General features: G+C 46.3%; 4 protein-coding genes across 4 annotated transcripts; 2 read left to right on the forward strand and 2 right to left on the reverse strand.

Annotated features, from left to right (window-relative positions):
• The first annotated feature begins 721 nt into the window (after positions 1-721).
• LOC107189248 (transferrin) lies at positions 722-5,500 on the forward strand. Its single transcript, XM_015577735.1, has 10 exons — positions 722-940; positions 1,319-1,548; positions 2,267-2,570; positions 3,373-3,722; positions 3,793-4,043; positions 4,143-4,378; positions 4,458-4,737; positions 4,808-4,869; positions 4,945-5,234; positions 5,313-5,500. Exons 1-10 carry the CDS (start codon positions 832-834, stop codon positions 5,400-5,402), a joined length of 2,202 nt encoding a protein of 733 aa, XP_015433221.1. The 5' UTR covers positions 722-831; the 3' UTR covers positions 5,403-5,500.
• On the reverse strand, positions 5,498-9,151 carry LOC107189249. Its single transcript, XM_015577737.1, has 9 exons — positions 8,565-9,151; positions 7,909-8,018; positions 7,633-7,839; positions 7,415-7,565; positions 7,104-7,355; positions 6,647-6,808; positions 6,158-6,367; positions 5,897-6,057; positions 5,498-5,797 (listed from the first exon to the last, which is right to left on the reverse strand). The coding sequence occupies exons 1-9, from the start codon at positions 8,982-8,984 to the stop codon at positions 5,611-5,613; spliced, it is 1,860 nt and encodes a 619-aa protein (XP_015433223.1). The 5' UTR covers positions 8,985-9,151; the 3' UTR covers positions 5,498-5,610.
• Positions 9,134-14,372, reverse strand: LOC107189150 (probable glutamate receptor). Its single transcript, XM_015577625.1, has 11 exons — positions 14,168-14,372; positions 13,484-13,584; positions 13,325-13,408; positions 12,740-13,048; positions 12,485-12,594; positions 11,203-11,373; positions 10,608-10,852; positions 10,313-10,527; positions 9,605-9,861; positions 9,468-9,540; positions 9,134-9,406 (listed from the first exon to the last, which is right to left on the reverse strand). Exons 1-11 carry the CDS (start codon positions 14,370-14,372, stop codon positions 9,134-9,136), a joined length of 2,043 nt encoding a protein of 680 aa, XP_015433111.1.
• Positions 14,373-15,822: 1,450 nt separating this feature from the next.
• On the forward strand, positions 15,823-17,185 carry LOC107189229. The gene is made up of 2 exons (XM_015577713.1): positions 15,823-15,961; positions 16,087-17,185. The coding sequence occupies exons 1-2, from the start codon at positions 15,859-15,861 to the stop codon at positions 16,824-16,826; spliced, it is 843 nt and encodes a 280-aa protein (XP_015433199.1). The 5' UTR covers positions 15,823-15,858; the 3' UTR covers positions 16,827-17,185.
• The last annotated feature ends 2,393 nt before the right edge of the window (positions 17,186-19,578 follow it).

A 19,578-nucleotide genomic window follows, 5' to 3' on the forward strand; every position in this document is an offset into this window, starting at 1 on the left:
CATGTGTGTACATGGAAAAACCATCGAGGTAATGAAGGGTTCGTAGGTGACAACCGCGACAATAATCGTTGTTGTTCGATTACGACGCGCCTATCAATGGGGGAATTTCCCCTTATCATCTCACCGCGCAATCTAGTATGTACGTTGGATTTCCCGTGACACGAACACTCGCGATGATATCGGTAGGCGTCCCGAGGGTAGAGGTCAGTCATCAGTGCCGTTATCGAAGCTTGTTTTCGTCGACTCGTAAAAGATTCTGCCAGGCGCATCACTTCGCCTCTTCTCTCGACCTTGACACACGGGGAATCACAGACGAAATCGTTTGTAGTCATGTCGCATACCCGCGTCTTCTCGGCTCGACCAATCGTAAAACGATCTGCATTCCCCGATCCACGGGCTTGTAAAACGAAAGTTAAAAATAGGCGTTTCGCAAAAAAAAAAACAAGGAAAAGGAGGAATAAGCACGCAGCGACGTGTGACGCAGTCCGAAGGTGCCATCTGAAGGAACGGTGCGCAGCGAAAGAAGGAAAAGAGACGATAATCGTGCGATAAGGTCAATTCAATCTTCTCCTTGAGAAACATTTCGCTCTTTCTCTCTCTTTATGTCTCTCGTTTCTCCCTCCAGGTGGGCGAGGCGAGATGCGACGGAAACGAGTCGCGGCTAGATGTATATAAAGAGAACGCAGCTGGTAACCGGCGTTAATGTTTATATTCGCAAGGCAACACGCACCTAGCGAGTCTCGTTCACGATCGATTTTCTGTTTGGTACACGTACTCGGATCAATTTGACGCGTAGTTTCGTGTTGTTCCGGGATCTCCGAACTTGAAGCCATGAGGTCCGCGATCAGCGGCTCGTTCGCCGCTCTGTTGGCCATATTCCTCTTGGTTGAGTCCGTCGTCGCCGGGGTGGAGGTCCACGATCCTCCATCCAACAAAGTTTGTAAGTATAGGCACCAACGAGGTATAAGAATAGACCCTTCATCCAATGTATTTCTTCCAGAGTTGGGTAGAATTTTATTCAAATAATACATAGCGAAAAACAGTCTGAGATCGTTATATCGATTATTAAATAGTGAATAAGATTAAGAAATTGTTTGTCAATGGTCTACTGATTCAAGGAGATACATCATTTTATTGTAAAAACTGGAATTTTCACATTTGATCAATGAGAAACGACGAATACTTTGCTGCATCTTTTATTTGTTATTCGAAATTTTTTATCTAGATAAGGAATTTGCCTCTCTCTGATTTCTTCGACCCACTTCCCGGAGGAAAAAAATTACATTGTATATTAATATAATTTCTTTTCCACGATCAGTCACGATTTGCGTTCCGGACGTTTATTGGCAAGAATGCGCGGATATGATAAAGGATTCGGCTCTCAAGGGTATACCGGTGACGTGCGTTTCCGGTCGCGATCGTTTCGAGTGTATCGAAAAGGTCGGAAAGAAGGAAGCTGATGTGGTAGCCGTCGATCCAGAGGATATGTATCTGGCGACGAAGAACAAAGAGCTGGCCGCGAAGGCCGGTTACAGCATCGTCGAACAGGTGTGAGAATCTCGTCGCGTCTCTGTCGTACTCATCAGTGATGGTGTATAAAATCACTACTAACAATGATTTATCACAGTGATCGCAGAATCACGATCATGGTCGTGATTTAATTTAATTTACATTCGTGTTCGTGATTGCCCAGATAGCACATGACGCCTTGAAGAAGTCGATTTTACGACTATTTTAGGTCTAAGCCGTCTTCAAGGCGTCATGTGCTATCACGGTGTTTTATCTTCAGTGAATTTTCTCACTTTGATTTTAATTCTGGATCTTTAAAGAAACACATATTTAATATGATTTGAAAATGAATTACCGGTAAAATACCGGTATTTTTTCGGTTCCTATAAGGGTAGGGCTTATACATATAGGGTTATATAGGGTGAAGGTACAACCGAAAACACCAGATTTTAAGTTTCGGTAGATGTCCCTGCTTACAAGTACAGTAAATCCTCGATGAGTGTTCGAAGGCTCCTCAGTACTGAACATTGAATATTTCATAAACTAATAGCCGTATGTAGCTGAAACAAATATTATTCAACATTATTATTTCAAAATTCCAAGCTCTATCATTGTGTCAAACCTCATTAAAAAGGTCAACGTTACACCTAGGGACCTCTCCTTCTCAGTGAGGAGCCTTCAAACACTTGTCGAGGATTTACTGTAGCAGTTTACGTCATCTCTACTCACCATTAACGATTCTTTATGTACGAATCAGGTGAGGACGAAGGAGGAACCGGATGCCACCTATCGATACGAAGCTGTGGCAGTGATCCACAAGGACCTGGACATAAACAACGTGCAGGGATTGCGTGGTCTCAAGTCCTGCCACACTGGTGTCGGTCGGAATGTCGGCTACAAAATACCGATCACCAAGCTCACAGCAATGGGAATACTGAGCAATCTTCACGATCCCCAATACTCGGCGCGCGAGAACGAGCTGCGCGCGTTGAGCTCCCTATTCTCGAAAGGCTGCCTGGTCGGCACCTGGTCACCGGATCCGGCGATCAACCGACGTCTTAGTAAGCACTCGACTCTAACAAGGGAACATATCGAATTGACAATCACCGAATTTGATGCAACTGTGAAATTGTAGTTGCCATAAAAATATTTGACACTTTTTTTTTAGCTGTTCTTATCATTATAAACGTATTGTTTAAAAAAATTGACTATTCTGGAAATTTAATCATATAGCTAGATTCCTTATGAAAAAACACACAATATTGCAATTTATACCGTTTTTCTATCTAATTGTTTCCGAGATATTCGACAGAATATAGTTCACACATTTTTAAGAGAACTATAATCTGACAGAGTTGCATCAAAATTAGCGATTGTCAATTTGGTATGTTACCTTGTAAATCTTTGCTATCTGTATAGACCGATGAAGATTAAGAGGATAACAGATCTATATTTATCTTTTGGTACACATATACCTCTAAGGCCCCAACAACCACCACGCGTAAAATATAATACACTAACCATCCCTGGGCGTTTGACCTGCCACTAAAATATTTAACACTAGAACTACCAAAGCAATCAAACCGACTGGTTAGTATATTCTTATATTAACGATTCAAATGTTACAACAACATCATTCTCAAACTTTTCACAACTTTGATTGTAATGTGAAACTGAAGAAATAGTTAATTTATCGTAGATATACGTTTATCATCGGTAGTTCTAGTGTTAAAGGCATAAAGGACCCAAACTGTTTTTACGAAGTCACTACAACTCGGGAAGGCACTATAAACATACGATGGAATTGTTTTCCATTTCTCAAAATTTTACTCAACTTCCCCTCTTTCCACGTATCCCCTCCAGAGGAAACGTACTCGAACATGTGCGCCCTTTGCGAGAAACCGGATGTCTGCGACTATCCGGATATATACTCGGGCTACGAGGGCGCGCTGAGGTGTCTCGCCCATAATGGCGGCCAGGTCGCCTGGACCAAGGTGATTTACGTGAAACGATTCTTCGGGCTGCCGGTCGGCGTGACACCTGCTGTTCCCACCGCGGAGAATCCCGCCGATTTCCGATACTTCTGCCCGGACGGCAGCAAAGTGCCGATCGACGCTACCACGAAACCGTGCACCTGGGCGGCTAGACCTTGGCAAGGTTACATGACCAACAACATCGCGACCAACACCGGCGACGTTCAAGCGTTACAAAAGGTATATATAATCACTAGGATTCTCGTCTTTTCGCTCCTTCACTCACAATTACGCGAACACGCGACTGTAGGAATTGACCGATCTTGGTAAACTCGGGGAAGAGGAGATGGCGGATTGGTGGAAAGACATCATGTTGTTGGACAAGAAAACATTGGCCGTTCCGGCACCGGTCGTATCACCGAAGGACCATCTGAAGAACGCAAAGTACTTGGACGTGATCGAGAGAAATTCCGGAGCGGTTGGCAAGCTGGCACGATGGTGCGTCTGGAGCGAACCCGCGCTCGACAAGTGCCGTGCTCTCTGTCGTGCCGCGTTCTCGAGGTAATAACCAACATCACGTATCTCGGTTCATTTGTCTTGACTCCATCGACCGACAAAAACGGCAACTTTATCTACATTGTATCTTGTTTCTCCGCTCAGGGACGTTCGGCCAAAGTTGGAGTGCGGGCTCGAAAAGACACAGGACGCGTGCTTGAATGCTCTCAAAGAGGATAGGACCGATCTGGTTGTGCTCGAAGGTGGCTCGGTGCTGCGAGCGATCAGAGAATTCAACGCGTCGCCGATTATCGCAGAAACATACGGGCCTGGTGCGACGAAGCTCGGCGAGAGACCAGCGGTCGCAGTGATCAAGAAATCCTCTTCGATCAATGGACTTGGTGAGTGGCCAGACCAGTCGGATTCGTTCTTGGATCAGTCCTGTTCACGATTAATTCCATGTGAGGGTGTCCGTTTTAGCCGGTTTGCGGGGCAAACGGTCCTGTCACAGCGGATACAAGGGGGACTTCGCCGGCTGGACGGCACCAGTGCACGTGTTGAAGGAGAAGGGCTTGATAAGCTCCGAGGACGAGATGGCCGAGTTCTTCGGAGGATCTTGCGCACCAGGCGCGCCAGTTGACTCCAAACTATGCCAGCAATGCGTCGGTAGCGCCGCGGCGAACGACGATCGTATTCGGGAGGCTACCAAGTGTAAACCTACCGAGGCGGAAGCTTTCCGAGGCGGAGCAGGAGCTCTTGCGTGAGTCGAAAAACTCGTGTTCGCAACGATTCGATCGAAATTTGAAAATATTGATCGCGATTCTTTTCAGATGCTTGACGGCTGACAAAGGAGACGTGGCATTCTTGCCATTGACCGCGCTGTCGAGCCTCGGTGAGTACGATGCGTTCGCGATTCGCCGAAAATTGTCCTGAGACACTCCGTGACGCGGTGCCCGCTTTCTTCCAGACGAAAAAGAGAAAGAATCTTCGACGAACGTCCGTCGAGCCGGGGAAGCCAAGAGCACGGACTATGTGCTTCTCTGCCCGGACGGCGGTCAGGCGCCCGTCGAGGAATGGCAACGATGCAATTTGGGAGTGGAACCACCCCGCGTGGTCGTCAGTTCCGCTAGTAAAAGTGTTAACGCTCTGGAAGAACTGACCCACGGCACGCTCGCAGCCAGCTCGTTGTACTCGAAACGACCGGATCTGCTGCATCTGTTCGGCACTTGGGGCGGCCTGTCGAACTCTCTCTTCAGGGTATGTACACATACCTATAAAGTCGAGATCTTGTTCGAACGAAACGTGAATCGTCCTCTGAAATGTATCCAATTTCAGGACGACGCGAAGGGACTGACGTCGGTGGACAAGTCCTGGGATAAGTGGAACGAATGGCAGGAAACGCAGCGAAACTACGCGGCGGTTTAAAGTTAAATGACGGACACAGCGATGCGCGAAACGTCGAAAGAGCGCAACCTCGAGCTTTGTTTGTGCATAGGTAAAATAAAACTGCACCGCAAACGTAACGTAACCAGTTGCCTTTATTTCTACAGTATCGCTACCCACTAAGCACCGTGAGCAATATCTTGAATATTATAGAATGAAACATACCCGACGGATCACGACGCGCGATTCTTTAGGGATCGAAGGTTTCGATCTGCGATAACTCGGTGGCCCGCTTGAAAAATTGTTCCGATATCCGACCGTATCTACTGCGACTGTACTTTTTATACACCGCGTCGAAACCGTTGTACTTTTTGCCGGATTTCAAAATGGAACGGAGCATCCTGACCCGACACCGGTCGATTTCTTCATCCTGGAACCTGTTGCGCCGTGCAACGCCGTCAACGGGGATAAACATGTTATATTCACCTCGGAAGGTAAAAGCGATTACGACACGGAAAACGAAACGAAACACTGACCTGTCGTTCGAGGAATTCCCGGCGGCGTAAAGCAGACCTCTCCAAAAAAGCCACCGTGGAATATCGTCCAAAACGAGACCAAGAACCAGCTCGGCCGCCGTTACGGCGATCAATGCCGGCGACATGTGACAAAACTGTTTGTCCAGCAGCGTGATGTCGATCTGGAAAACGTGTTCGAGATTAGGTAACGCTTCGAATTCCCGTTCCGGTAATGGCGAAACGATTGGGTAGAGTGTAAAGAGAAGAGAGAGCCGTGTTTACCACGTAACCGCCCGCATGGCAGAGAAACGCGAACGTTTTCTCGGGAACATCGACGCGATAGTAGTTGATCAGATGGTACCTATACAAAGAGTACGCATCGGGGAAAACGACGTTAAAGTTCAGAGCTCGTAGAATTTTACTCTCGTAATCTATCAGTAGATCCTCCCGTCCAGCGTAGAGATCCTTGGCGAGCGCTATCATCTTCGTGGCCTGCAAATGAGAATAAAACGGAGTGAACCACGCGATGTGTAATCCGAAAAACGACAGTTGCGCGATCGTTATAACTAGAATGCGGATTTTTATGCAAAATGACATTTTTTGAAGTAATTTTTTAAGACAACAGCAAAGGTAAGAATTTCTTTCTTTGAAATATCTTATTGTGTTCAGAATAAAGTAGAAAACACTTTTTTCCCTATTGCATTACACAAAGCCCTATTGGATATAAATGCATAAAATCCGCAGTCTAGTTATAACTGCTCGCTTGCTCACCGTAGGTATTTTGTTCAGTGTTTCTTGCCTTTTCAGCGCAATCCACAGGCTCGCCAGCGCCGTCAGCTGAATATACTTTGTCTCCGCTCGGATTTTGTCCATCGCAGCGTCGAACAACTTCACTGCTTGATAAATGATGCAAGAAGGATAGCAGCAGTGCGTCTACGGGCAATCGCGTCGATTAACGATTCATCGTCATTAGTCATTAATGGGCTGCGGATTTTTATGCAAAATAACATTTTCTAAAATAATTTATGAAGACAGGCGCAAATATAGAAATTTATTTTTTCTCTTAAGTATCTTATTGGGTTCAGACTAAAATAGAAAACTCATTGAATCCGATGAAAGTTTTGTCTTTTATTCTATTTCACAGAGTTCTATAGGCTACAAATGCATAAAATCCGCAGTCTAGTCATTAACAATCGATCTGACCAACGAATTCTTGTGTCTAGCTTACCCCCATACTGATCAGGAACATTACGACGAGCTTTCTCTGTTCGGTGTTCATGTACACCCTCAGAAAGTTCGCCGACAGCCGAGGGGCTCGTTCCTCCCTTTCCCGCTCGACGCCAGGCATTTCGTTGTGATACTCCGCATGGCAGAGCAACTCGCTGGGAAACGCGTGTACCTTATTCGATGATCTGACAGCTGGTTCCTTGTTGACTAAGTAGGTATTCGCGGTCACGCACTCCGGTCGGGGAACTATCGACTTGAATAGTCCGTCGTTCAAACGGTGACATGATTTCGCAAAACACTTACTAAGCTTACCTTCAAAGGAACGACTGGCGATTCCGTTAAATCCGGTAACACGGCATTGTTCAGCGTGAGCCTCGTGCTGTTGGCTCGCGATTGGGTCTCTCTGTCCACCGGTGATCCCAACTGGATCGAATCATGCTTGTTCACGTTATCCCTTGCATCCCTAACCGCAACAGAGCAAACAGACGATTCGAGGATACCTAAACTCGTTCTATTCTCGCAAAACTCACCTATTTCTTCTGATATTGGCATCACTGAATTTCGTTCGCGCTTGAGGGAGCGGTGTTCCAGACCTTAACAGGCAATTCGCTCGCGCAACGGTCGGCACAGGTTTAAACGACACTCGCGTGTTCTGTGGTTTCTGCTGTGACACGATTCTAACGTCGGTCGTGCTCGACGATCGGAACTTTGACTTGTCCACGGTACAGGAAGTTGATCTGCAAACAACAATTGTTTACCAACGACAAACACATATTTCAAAAATAACAGAGATGGCACGCGCTTACCTGACTCGACGAGGAATCTTCGATGCCAAATGCCTTCCATCTTTCTGGATGTCGTCGTTCAACGCCCGTTTATTCAGTAATCTGTGTGTCCCCGGAACATCCAAGATGGGCTGAAGGCCAACGACCGTATTACGCGTCGAGAAACATTCTCAGCGCTCGAATGTATACCTAATGCCTCGACGAGCTATAGGGACTTCGTAAAAATAGCAGGGGTTCGGATCTTTCACGCCTTTAAGGGTTTCGGTGGCAAGTTCAGCGACCAGGGACGGCCAACTTTTTTAAAGAAGTAGCAAATGACACACTTATCCGCTTGTAGACTGACGTGCAAATTCAGCTTCCACTAGGGGAAGAAAGTATCGTAAGATAAAGATCTCCTACCACTTCGTAAATTTATTTCAAGTACTGAAATAAATATTAAATCGAATGTTAATTTGGCATAAATTTCAGTAATTCCCGATACCAAGTGGTAGGACGCCCTTCGCTAAATAAATTCATCAAGCAGTAGGAGGTCCTTATCCTTACACGGCTTTTTCCCCTAGCGGAAGTCGAGTTTGCTCGCGAGGGTATGTCATTTCCGGTTTCGCCAGAAATGGCAGCTATTGTTCCGATCACTCGCCGCAGGATCAATAGTACGGAAGAAAAGTCGTCGCGCGTACCTGTTTACGTCCGATTTCAATTCTGGAAGTTTTCGAGGGGACGACGAGATTCTCAGAATTCACCGGATCCAAGCTCGAACCGCAGCACAGTCGCCGTTGCAATCGTGGCCTCGATTCTTCCTGTGATGCTGCACCATGTCTCGGCGGGTCGTTGTTCTCGTCGCAGTGAACGTGAAACAGCGTCTTCTTCGCGATGCTCTCGCATGCTCGCGCGTTCGCCTCTCCGAGCGGTCTTTTTCGATCGTCGCCCGTGAACAAAGCAGCGCGTTTTCGTGGAACGGTTTTATTCGGCTTTTCACCGGTCGCGGACGCGGTCGTTCGCACGAAAATACGCTCGTTTTCCTTCCCGCTCGGCAACGGAAGGTTCTTCGACGATGCCGGGGCTTTCGCGGAGGCTAATTTCCGCCGCACGATCGACATCGTGCACGCAAGTAACCACCAACAATCCGAATTACTGTTCGTTCGTTCGATCGACTTGTGTTTTTAGTTCCCGTTCGGGACGAGGCAATCTGCAGCTTCGTTGCGACGATTGCCTCGTCCGGACACACGCGAAACACTGTTTCGTTTGTTTACGTTCGAACGGTTCGAACGACGGAACGTCGACCGTTAAAGTTCGGGCCGAAAGATCGTCGAAAGGCGACGGATCGCTTGCGGTTCGCCGTCGCTCCGACAGAGGCGCGACGGATATCTTCCGAGATCGTCGGGGGGGCTTCGTTGCCGCGCTTTCGATGGATTAGCCTCTCGACGAAGAGTCCCAGACAGGCTAGGAAGAACGTGAAAAGCAGGAACACCAGCAACGGCGCCGCGTCCTCGAGCTCGACTGATGACCAGCCGGATTTCGACTGAAATAGAAATTGTCGACGGTTCCGATCATACGTTGAACAAAATTAAAACAACGATTACCTTCTTTGAGTTTGTCGCCCACTCCGTCTTGAGCAACCTCTGGAGGATCCCGCTGTCACGCAGCAACAGGATACTGAAACAGCGATATAAGAGCGAAATGAGGTAAGGGGAATGATTGAGCACGACTTTCGACTCACTTGGTGTCGATGATGCCTCGGTAAGGACTCTGGGCCGGTACCGCCATTGCTATGGTTGCCTGGACCATCGGATCGAGGGGCTCCAACGCGCAGTCGACCCTACCTTGCAGCACCGACGCCATATTGTCCAGCGTCATGAACGCGTACTTGCTCTTTCGACAAACGCTTCGCAATCCGTCAAGATAATTGAACGGAAGCTCGGTCTCGCCAGTCAACAACTCGTCGAACATAACGGTGAGCACACGGTCACTGGTATTCTGCCGAGAAACGAATCGTAATGCAATGGTGTTTTATTTTTAGTTTAATTTATATACGGGTATTCACCCATGTTTACGAGGCGATAAAATGCCGAATGTTACATATATATATATAGTGTTTCGAAGGCTAAAAATGGCGTCGGGGAAGGGCCTCCTACAACTTGGTATCGGGAATTACTGAAACTTACGCCAAATTAACATTCGTTTTAACATTTATTTCATTACTTGAAATAAATTTATCAAGTGGTACAAGGCCACCGCCTTTTCCCCCAGTGGAAGCTGAGTTTACACGTTGATATACATTGAAATTTGGCATTTCAAGTAACAGGAAGCTATTCAGTTTTACTATTTACGATTTTATACAAAAAGGTCAAATCATTTATAGTTCGGTGTTCTTCAAGGGTCCTAATGTTAAATCTGAACGAAGCGGATCTGAAAATCGTTCACCTACCTGAAAGAAGCTATAGTCGGCCGAATCTTTAACCACGGCGAACCGATAGCTACCGTCCGCCAGCATACCCTCCATCGTGGTGAACGGCATCGCGAACGTTTTAACGGCGAGGTAGCTGATCAGGGCGGCCGAGTATGCCGCCAACACCACCACGGCTGTCATATGAACGCTCAGGTGCACCAGTCGTATCGGATCCAACGACGACAATTCCATGCCTGAGGGATTTCTCGACTCTCAGAGAATTCTCATTGCTCTTTCGACCGTTGAATAGGACGGAATCGGGAACTGTACGAACCTTGGCTGCAGAACGCCCCGAAAATGCCGAACACCACCTCAGAAAATGTGAATGACGGTGTCTGTGAGTCTCTCGAAGACGCTAACCATCCGGTTACGTTGAAGCACGCGTCGATCGACGCTATCGCGAGGCTCGCGATGACGATCGTTAACGCAATCGCGTTCCATGTGCTGGGGGCGAATGGTGCCAAATAGGCGTTCCACTTGACTGCCGTCGTGTCCGGCCTCTTGATGTACACGCGGCATCTGGGAGGAAAATTTTAGCTCGTCAATCAAAACTTTTCAAGCACGTACCCTCGCGAGCAAACTCAGGAAAAAAGTGACGTAGAGGAAGGACTTCCTGCGATTTGGTTTCGGGAATTATTGAAATGTATAACAAAATTAACATTCGATTTAACATTTATTTCTATATTTTTATATGTAAATGGGAGTCCCAATTTAGTACTAAAATTTGTTGTATCCTGAGGTCTTCCTACCGCTTGATAAAATTATTTCTAATACTGAAGTAAATGTTAAACCAAATGTTAATTTGGCATAAATTTCAGTAACTCCGGAATCATGTGGTAGGTACTGTAGTACTTTTTACGAATTCTTACTTGGTCGAGTAGACGGGTGTAGTGAATCTTACAGCGTCCAATCTATCGGACGTCATCATCAACTCGGTGGCCGCGAGATCCGCCTCGTTTTCCACCAGCATCCTCATGGAACCCGTCCACGTGCCATTCGATAGACGCACGCCCCATGATCTGACCTCGCTGTAGCTAAACCTAAAATCATCGTCATCGAACAGATCGTCGTGGTTCTTCACCTGTCGCGCAGCAAACAATTTCACGGCCGTGGGACAACATTTTGGTTATTATACTAATATAGTCGAGTAAAAAGATGCATCCGAATATGCATAATTAGTTACTATAGTAATTATTGAGTGGTGGGGGAATCCTACTCGACCAGAAAAATCCAACGGAATGGATTTGCTCGACTAAATTTTTTCATTAAACCAATCGAATAAATTTTAGTGTCCGCACACGGTAACTTACTAAATTACCGGACTTAAACCGGTATGATTTTGATATCGGTATTAGCCATCAAACCTATACCGAAACCGATATATTACCGAAAACTGAAATAAGGGTAGGGCTTATATAGGGCGAAGGTTCAACCGAAAATACCGGTATAATACCGGTATTTTACGTTTCGATAGAAGTCCGTGGTCTGAACCAGGCATTAGTGTTTTGCTCGATCCGACTACGATCGTCCATTTTTTTTTTTCAAGACGACACGACGGCCACGAAGAACGCGCGCAACGATTCACGGTGACGGATCTGCCGTCACCGTGATCTTGTCATCGAGATCCAAACGCAATATGCTACGCGGGTTAGGATCCAGAACTCGTTCGGCGTACATCCGGTGCAGAGACGACGCGACGCGTCGTAGTTTCTATTACGAGAGACGACGACGAAGCGGCGACGGGCGGAAAAGAGACGTTTTTGAGGAGAGATCGGCCGCCCGGGAGGACGAGTACTTCCGAAGGGAGACGGAGAAACAGCTGAAAGAAATTCGGCGACGTGGCGTCAAAAGGAGTGCCGAAACAGAACCGGAAATCGAAGACGGGAAGAGGACGAAAAACGGCCGGGATGGATAAACGTATGTACAGAATGTTAATTTAAAGTCGAGCACCTAAATTATTAATTTAATTACATGAAAACGGAAAAGCCGATCCCAAGTTGACGTACGCCCCTGACGATGGTTGAGCAGAGTTTTTACAACTTAAGGGTATCAAATGACAGGATTAGGCTACCGAAACACATAAACTTTAGGGTCGGTCAGGTTTCTGGCTAACGCTATATCTTTGATTGCGATCGCCTTTCGCTCACTTACGTGCAGTTCATTCCTTCTCGTAGCAGCTGAATAACTTCGCCGAAGAAGCCAGCGATACCGACCGCCGTACGATTCGTCTTGTCCCGAAGAATCCGCGAGACCGGAGGATCCTGCAAACAAATCGAGCTCCGAAGGAATCTGACATAGGTGTACCATATTTCTAAGCAAGTAATCTTAGTAGTGTACCTAGCCCACAGGAAAGTCATAGTGTAGGTATGCATAAGTGTGCACTTATTTATGATATATGTGTCTCACTTGAATAGAAACAACTCTGATGTTGCGCCCGTAAAGATCGTGCCTGCGTTGGTAGAGTCCCAGTCGTGGCCCCCTGAACCCTTGGTTCTCATCCCACTCGCCGAATTTCATCCACCTAAGATCCTCCTCTCTGCCTATTCGATAGACGTCCCTGATCACTTCGCCATTGCTCTCGTTGTTCTCCGGCTGAGCGACCATCAGAACGCAATCGAACGGTACGTGAACCTTCGACAGAAAGTCCTCGAATCTGGTGGTGTTTCGCAAAAACAGCAACCACGTGGGATATGCCATCGCGATCCACTCGGAGACCTGTTGGATTTCAACGGATCATCGGCTGTACTCTCGGATATTTACCCCTTGTGCAGGCAACCAGGTACACATTTCTAAATTTCCCTTCACTATTTTTTATGTTCTTGTATAAGACAGGACTTGGTATCTTATAGAAAGGGAAAAATAAGAGTTTCGGAAAAGTATGGAAAGTAAAATTATCTATGTTTATCTAATCTGTCAGACAGAGTTGGGCACAATTTTGGCACATTGGGCACACACAGACCCGGCACGCTCTACTTCGCCAACGGAATTTACCATACTGAATTGATCCTTGATGTCATCAAGATCGTTTAACAGAACGAACAATGGCCTCTTGATCGAATGGTAGCTTTTCCCGACCTGAAACGAGAATATTATCCCCGAGCAGTCGGTTAAACAGAAAAAATAACGCACCAACGAGCTCTACGAACGTACTCGGCTCTTGAACATTCGAAAATCCATGATTGCGGTTCGTATGCTAAGAGTTCCGCTGAAATACTTCTGCAGGGCCAACAGTCCGTCCATTTCCTGCAAACCTGAAAGCATTCTTGTTTGTGCAACACTATCGACGCTCATGGTTCCGTTTAGGTTCTCACAATCATGTCTCGAACTCGATCACTCTAAGGTAAATGTTCCAATTACTGCCAGTGTCCCTAATAGACTGCCACTTTATTTACTTTATTTAATAAAAATGTAACGTATGAAAAATTGCGCAAACTCGGTTCCTCTAGGGGAAAATGTGATGTAACGAAGAGACCTCCTTGGTCTGAGAGTTACTGACATTTATTGCCACATTAACATTCGGTTTAACATTTATTTCAGTATTTGAAATAATTTTATCAAGCGGTAGGAAGTCCTTAGGGTGCAACAAATTTTAGTACTAAATTGGTACTCCGATTTACATAACAAAACAGAATTTAAAGTATTTAAAAATTAATTTTGAACAATGAAAGTGCAATTTGAGCGTCAAATATTGTGACAGATGACATTCACTAGGGCTTCGTTAAAATTAAAATCTTTTATTTTCCGTAGATTTATGCTAGGCTTTAGGATATCCTTCGAAATATAAGTTTTAAAGTGGCAGTAATCGGGACATTACCCTGTAGCTGTTTCTCTCACCTTTCGTTTCAATCGGATTCGCCGAGTCGTGGAATAGTATGATGCAGGTGCTGTTGAAGTAGTCGTGCACTCCCCTGATCAGACTCTCGTAAACGTAGAGAGGCCTTATCAGAAAGGGTTCCCCGTCGGCCGTTTCTGATAACGTAACGCCTTTCGAGAAGCAAACTATCAGCAACAACCACGTTCGAAGTCTTCGTCGACACATATGAATTTGCGTCCGATCTATCCTTCGGCGGGGCATACGTCGTTTCAACGGGCGCGCGCCAGTTTGAAATCAAGGCTCGACTGATGATTCGGGGCCACAAAAGTAGCACATAAATCCGTTAATCGCGATTCGTGAAATCGCACGACAACGAAATTCAGATTAGATGAAATGGGCGGATAATGTATTTGTTTCGCAAATCCGATAGTTGCCTAGCCCGAATCGAAGCGTCAGAAGCACAACAAAACGTTGTACCGTGAACGTATCGATTTTCGGAGCGTTCGCGACCGAATCGTGACCACCGTCGTGATTTCCACGATACGGTTCCTCTTGCCATCCACCATTGACCGAGCGCCTCCTGATATTTGTCGTATCTCGACAAACATTGTTTCCCTCTGGCACGGTGTTTATCCTCTTTTTTTTTTTTTTCTACCGTGCTCGACTATCCCTGCTCACGATCACCGATCGATCGATCATTATCCCTTTTTGTTCGCAGATAATTCACGACATCGGCGCGCAACAACGTTTACTCTTCTCCGTTCGATAGAAGGCTCGTCGTTCGAATTCACCGAACAAACGAACCGGTGAATTTCTATTCTCCGTCGCGAGCTTCATGTCTACGTCGTTCAAGGACTATCGTTATCGTGTCGTCGTATCGGAAATTTTCCGGAAATTACGTGTCGCGTAATGTAAATTGCTACCTAAAACCTGAATCGAACGAAATGGAACGGAATAAAGCGAAATGAAACGAAACGGTGATGCAAACCACGACCTGAAACCTGAACCAAACGGAACAGAACGAAACGAAACGGTGATGTAAATCGCGACCTAAAACCTGAATCGAACGAAATGGAATGGAACGGAACAGAACGGTGAAGTAAATCGCAACCTAAAACCTGAATCGAACGAAATGGAACGGAACGGTGAAGTAAATCGCAACCTAAAACCGGAACCGAGCGAAATGGAACGGAACGGTGAAGTAAATCGCAACCTAAAACCTGAACCGAGCGAAATGGAACGGAACAGAACGTAACGAAATGAAACGAAACTGAACGGAATCGACGAGCCGACGAGTCGCGACGATTCCCAGTATCGTTCGACCGTAACGAGCATATCGCGAGACCCAACGATAAGGGCTAACGAGGATGCACGGTACCGGGAAAAATTTGGCACGAGATACGAGGGAAAACAACCGACGAGCAAGGTCTCGATCGATTCACGCGGCTATCTGGCGCTGAAATACGGTCGCGAATTAACATCGATAACAACCGCGGTGCGTTGTTTTTACCATTGTCGTGTTATGCGGTTCCACGACGCAAACCATTGTGGCCGACGTTCCTTCTTATCGGTTCACCGGGGAGGACGGGAAACGGTAAAATTGCCCCGATACCAATCTATCGGTCAAAGAAAACTAGGCGACCGTCGACGAAACTGCGTAAACGACGATCGGCGACTTGGAACGGGCGTTTGATCCCTTCGACACATCTCTATGAACCGCTGTTGGACGATCCTGGCGATCGCAGCAGTCCTTTACGGGCTCTGCGGATCGCCGACACGCTGCGACGCTGTTCCTACCGCATCCCCGACCGAAGGTACGTTATCCATATCAACCTCGAGCGGAAACTTCCTTCGTGGAGAAGCACATTTACCCAAATAGCTAATGGCATATACTCCGAATTCTTCGAACATATATCTTCATCAGCTGCGATATTTTCAGAGACTGGTACCACACTCGTGGTGTCAGACACCTCCAATGCCAATCACGTGAGCGAACAGCCAATCCAAAACAGGACACGCTCTGTCTCAAGGATCAAGAGAAACGACGCCCAAAACACGAATCTGACGACCCTCCCGCTAAATATCGCGTCTGGGATCCTTAAATTACCCAGAAAAGTGATCGGAGCGATGATTCAAGCGATTCGGCAACTTATTTCGAGAATCCAGGCAACATTCCGACGATGGAATCCGTTTTACTCATGGAGCGTGGACACGATCGACACCTCTGCAAGACTGCGGCGATCGGCGCCGGGACTGGTAGGGGAAATTCAGAGATTCGTGTTGGATCCCAGCGAAATCTCGATCGATCGGTTGCAAGAATGGTTCTCGACGATGAAGAACCAAATCGAGGGACACCCATCCGACAAGAAACGACGAAGCACGCTGACGTGGCTAGGGGGAGCGTTGTTGGGTGTGCCGAGAGCGATCGTGCATCCCGTGGAATTCTTACAGAAATCTGTGACCGATACGCAAAATTTAATTCTCGGGGGAATGGAAAACGTCGCGTCGGAAGGGTTGCGATTGTTATGGAGATTCTTATCGACCACGGGTATTCCGTGGTTGCACGATTTTCTCAACAGGCTCGAAAAAATGGACATTCTACCGCCTACGGCTGTCACCTTCATAGAACAATTTAACACCTTTTACGGGCTTCTACAGTTTCTCGGTTACGTCCAATAACACCGAGCACATTCTCTCCGATTGTCTTCAGAGTTTCGGATCTGAGCTTAACGTCAAGAACCCGTGGATGTATGTAATGTGGCCACGTCGTGCAAGCCTTTTCTATTCTGTTCTGACGATGACAAATCGCGAAACCTAGACGGTGTGCTTCCAATTCCAAATAAAAAAAAAAAAACTATCGTGCAACAACGAATCCGTGGTTCGTCTGAACTTCTTCTTTCGGTCGTTTGCCTCTTTTATCCAGCGAACGGAAATACGTCGAGTTTCGTTCAACGTGCGATAGTCATAATAATATAGATATTACAGACTCTTCTCAATTATCGTCTCATTGTTCTACACGATTATTGTCCAGGCGTTATCCCCACCATTACGGGAGGCTATAGAACTTACATTCAGACAATTTACAGGACAATAATCGAGAGGAGACTGTACTTTGTTGCCTCTCCGCTTTTGTTGCCGAGGCTCGGGTCGTCGAGCACAAGAAGAAGCGAAATGGAAAGTCGAAAGCAGAAAGATGTAAGAAACCGGAGAAATCGGGCCAGATTTTCGTGTCGTTCTCGGTTACGACTATGCGGGCTGCCTAGTCCGACGAGATTCCCCTCGGAGTTTGGTTGCAAAACAGATGTGGGCCGGTTCACTCGCAACCCTCGCGAGACTATCCACTTAATACCGATGTTCTCAAATTTCGAAACTAGGGTAAATGTCCCAATTACTGCCAGTGTCCCTAATACTGTCACGACATCTACCCTGCACCTTTCAAAACTAAGACTCTCCATGGAGCCCTCTCTGTCCATTGTGACTATTACTCCTCTTATAGGGTACAGAGAAAGAACCGAATTACGCGTAAAAAACTGCTCGCTTCGAGTCGCGGTTACGTAAACCGAAGGACGCTCGACGTTTGCGTCATCGAAGAGTTGTTCGCCTACTTAAGGCCCATGTATACACAACCGGGTCGTGTCACTTCAATGTCCGTTTCGGGTGATCGGACTTTGTCGGCGACGGACACCGTACGTAGATGTATAAAACTGTTACATATGAAAATTCGGGTCCAGGGCACGTATTGGACACGAAACAAACACAGTCCGATTGTGTATAAACGGACCTTTATTCGTCCTCCACTGAACGATCCTCTTGATTCGCGATTTCGCGGGTCGAATCGGCAGAATCGAAGAAGGATCGGTGCCAATCGAGGGGCGATCGATCGCGCGTCGTCTCTGAAATTCGTTACGCGGAACGGACGGAAATAGTCGACAAGGCGAGATAAGCATCGGTGCATCGCGAATACCATTCCGCGCGTCTGTGCTGTTCAGGACTGGTATCGCGCGTCACGCGTCACAGTTTTAGGAGCACCGGCCAAGCCTTCGTCGATGCCTGCAAATATATGTCGCGTGTACAACTGCGTACTCACCAAACGAGCCAGCACGAGCGAACAGGAGCGAGCGAGCAAATGCGTTCGCTGAATGATCCGATTTGTGTCCGTACATCAAACGAAAGACGTGCTCGCGCTCGTCTGGTGTAGACGGTTATTTGTTGCATTCGATTGCTCTGCCCGGAAACGTTCTATTCCGTGTGAAATAAAAATAGAATGGTGTAATGAAACCATTATTAAACTCATAGAGGCTTACTGTAACCAAGAATCGTAGAATATCTTTTCTAGATAGTTTGTGTCACTTTTCATTACTTTTGGTTCAACAAGTTGTAGACATTTTTCAAAATTCAAGGTCAACATTCTGCAGAAATTTCGGAACATTTCATATCCTTCTTCTTCCTGCAAGTTCCCTTATAACATCGAAGTCAGACTAGTGGTGACAATATCAAAATGGATTCAACAAACAGAAATATTATTCATTTTCTTTGTGTCAAAGTGAAGTAATAGTTTGCTGATATTAATATTTAACTTTTAGAGTAAATGTACAATTTCGATAAGTACACGAATTCTATTTGTTTCTGGGGAATTATTAATATTGATGATAAGTTCGATGGATTCGGGAATGGGCAAAGAACAATGGAGCCGAGACTTTTCGAACTTATCTTCGCGGGAATAGACAGGAGGAAAGTGAAAGGGAGGGGGAGTTAGATGGCTCGGCGGGCAACGCGAACCGGGCTCGAGATTACTGATTCGCGCGACATCCGTTTACGCGTTACACCATACCTCGATTATTCGCGCGCGCGACCGACTTTGTTCCCATCCGTTTCTATTTTTCGAGGATACCACCGAACGCGCGTATGTATGCAGGTACACTCCCGTTCATAAGTATTAGGACACTTATCGTACACAACGTATGTAAATGAATTACGGCATTGCAACATTGTTGAAGGTCTGAAATAAATATTCTTCAGGAAATTTTAAAACTTTATGAACAACTGTTACGCCCAGTCAGCCAAACTTGTCAAGCCAAATTTTGTTGAATGCCTGTTATGAAGTTATGGCTACAAGTTTGATGCAAGATTTGCTATGATTTGCAAACCTTGTACCGGTTTGGCCCTCAATTTGACATAGATCTTGTTGCAAGACTTTCTGCCAATTTGTTTTACTATTTTTATAAATTGCATTGCCTACAAAACCGTACTGAAATGCGGGAATAGATGGCCATGTTTTTTTAGACAACATTTGTACTTTATTGCTGGCAACTTGCTCGGAACTTGTACACAACTGGTTATTAGGGCGGTAATATGACCTAGTCAAAGTGGCTGAAAATGTGTAATATTTATGAAACATCGTATCTTCTTCGTACAGGCCAGGTGTCCTAAT

The sequence above is a fragment of the Dufourea novaeangliae genome, unplaced genomic scaffold (genome assembly GCF_001272555.1).
Source record: "Dufourea novaeangliae isolate 0120121106 unplaced genomic scaffold, ASM127255v1 scaffold146, whole genome shotgun sequence".
NCBI lineage: Eukaryota > Metazoa > Arthropoda > Insecta > Hymenoptera > Halictidae > Dufourea > Dufourea novaeangliae.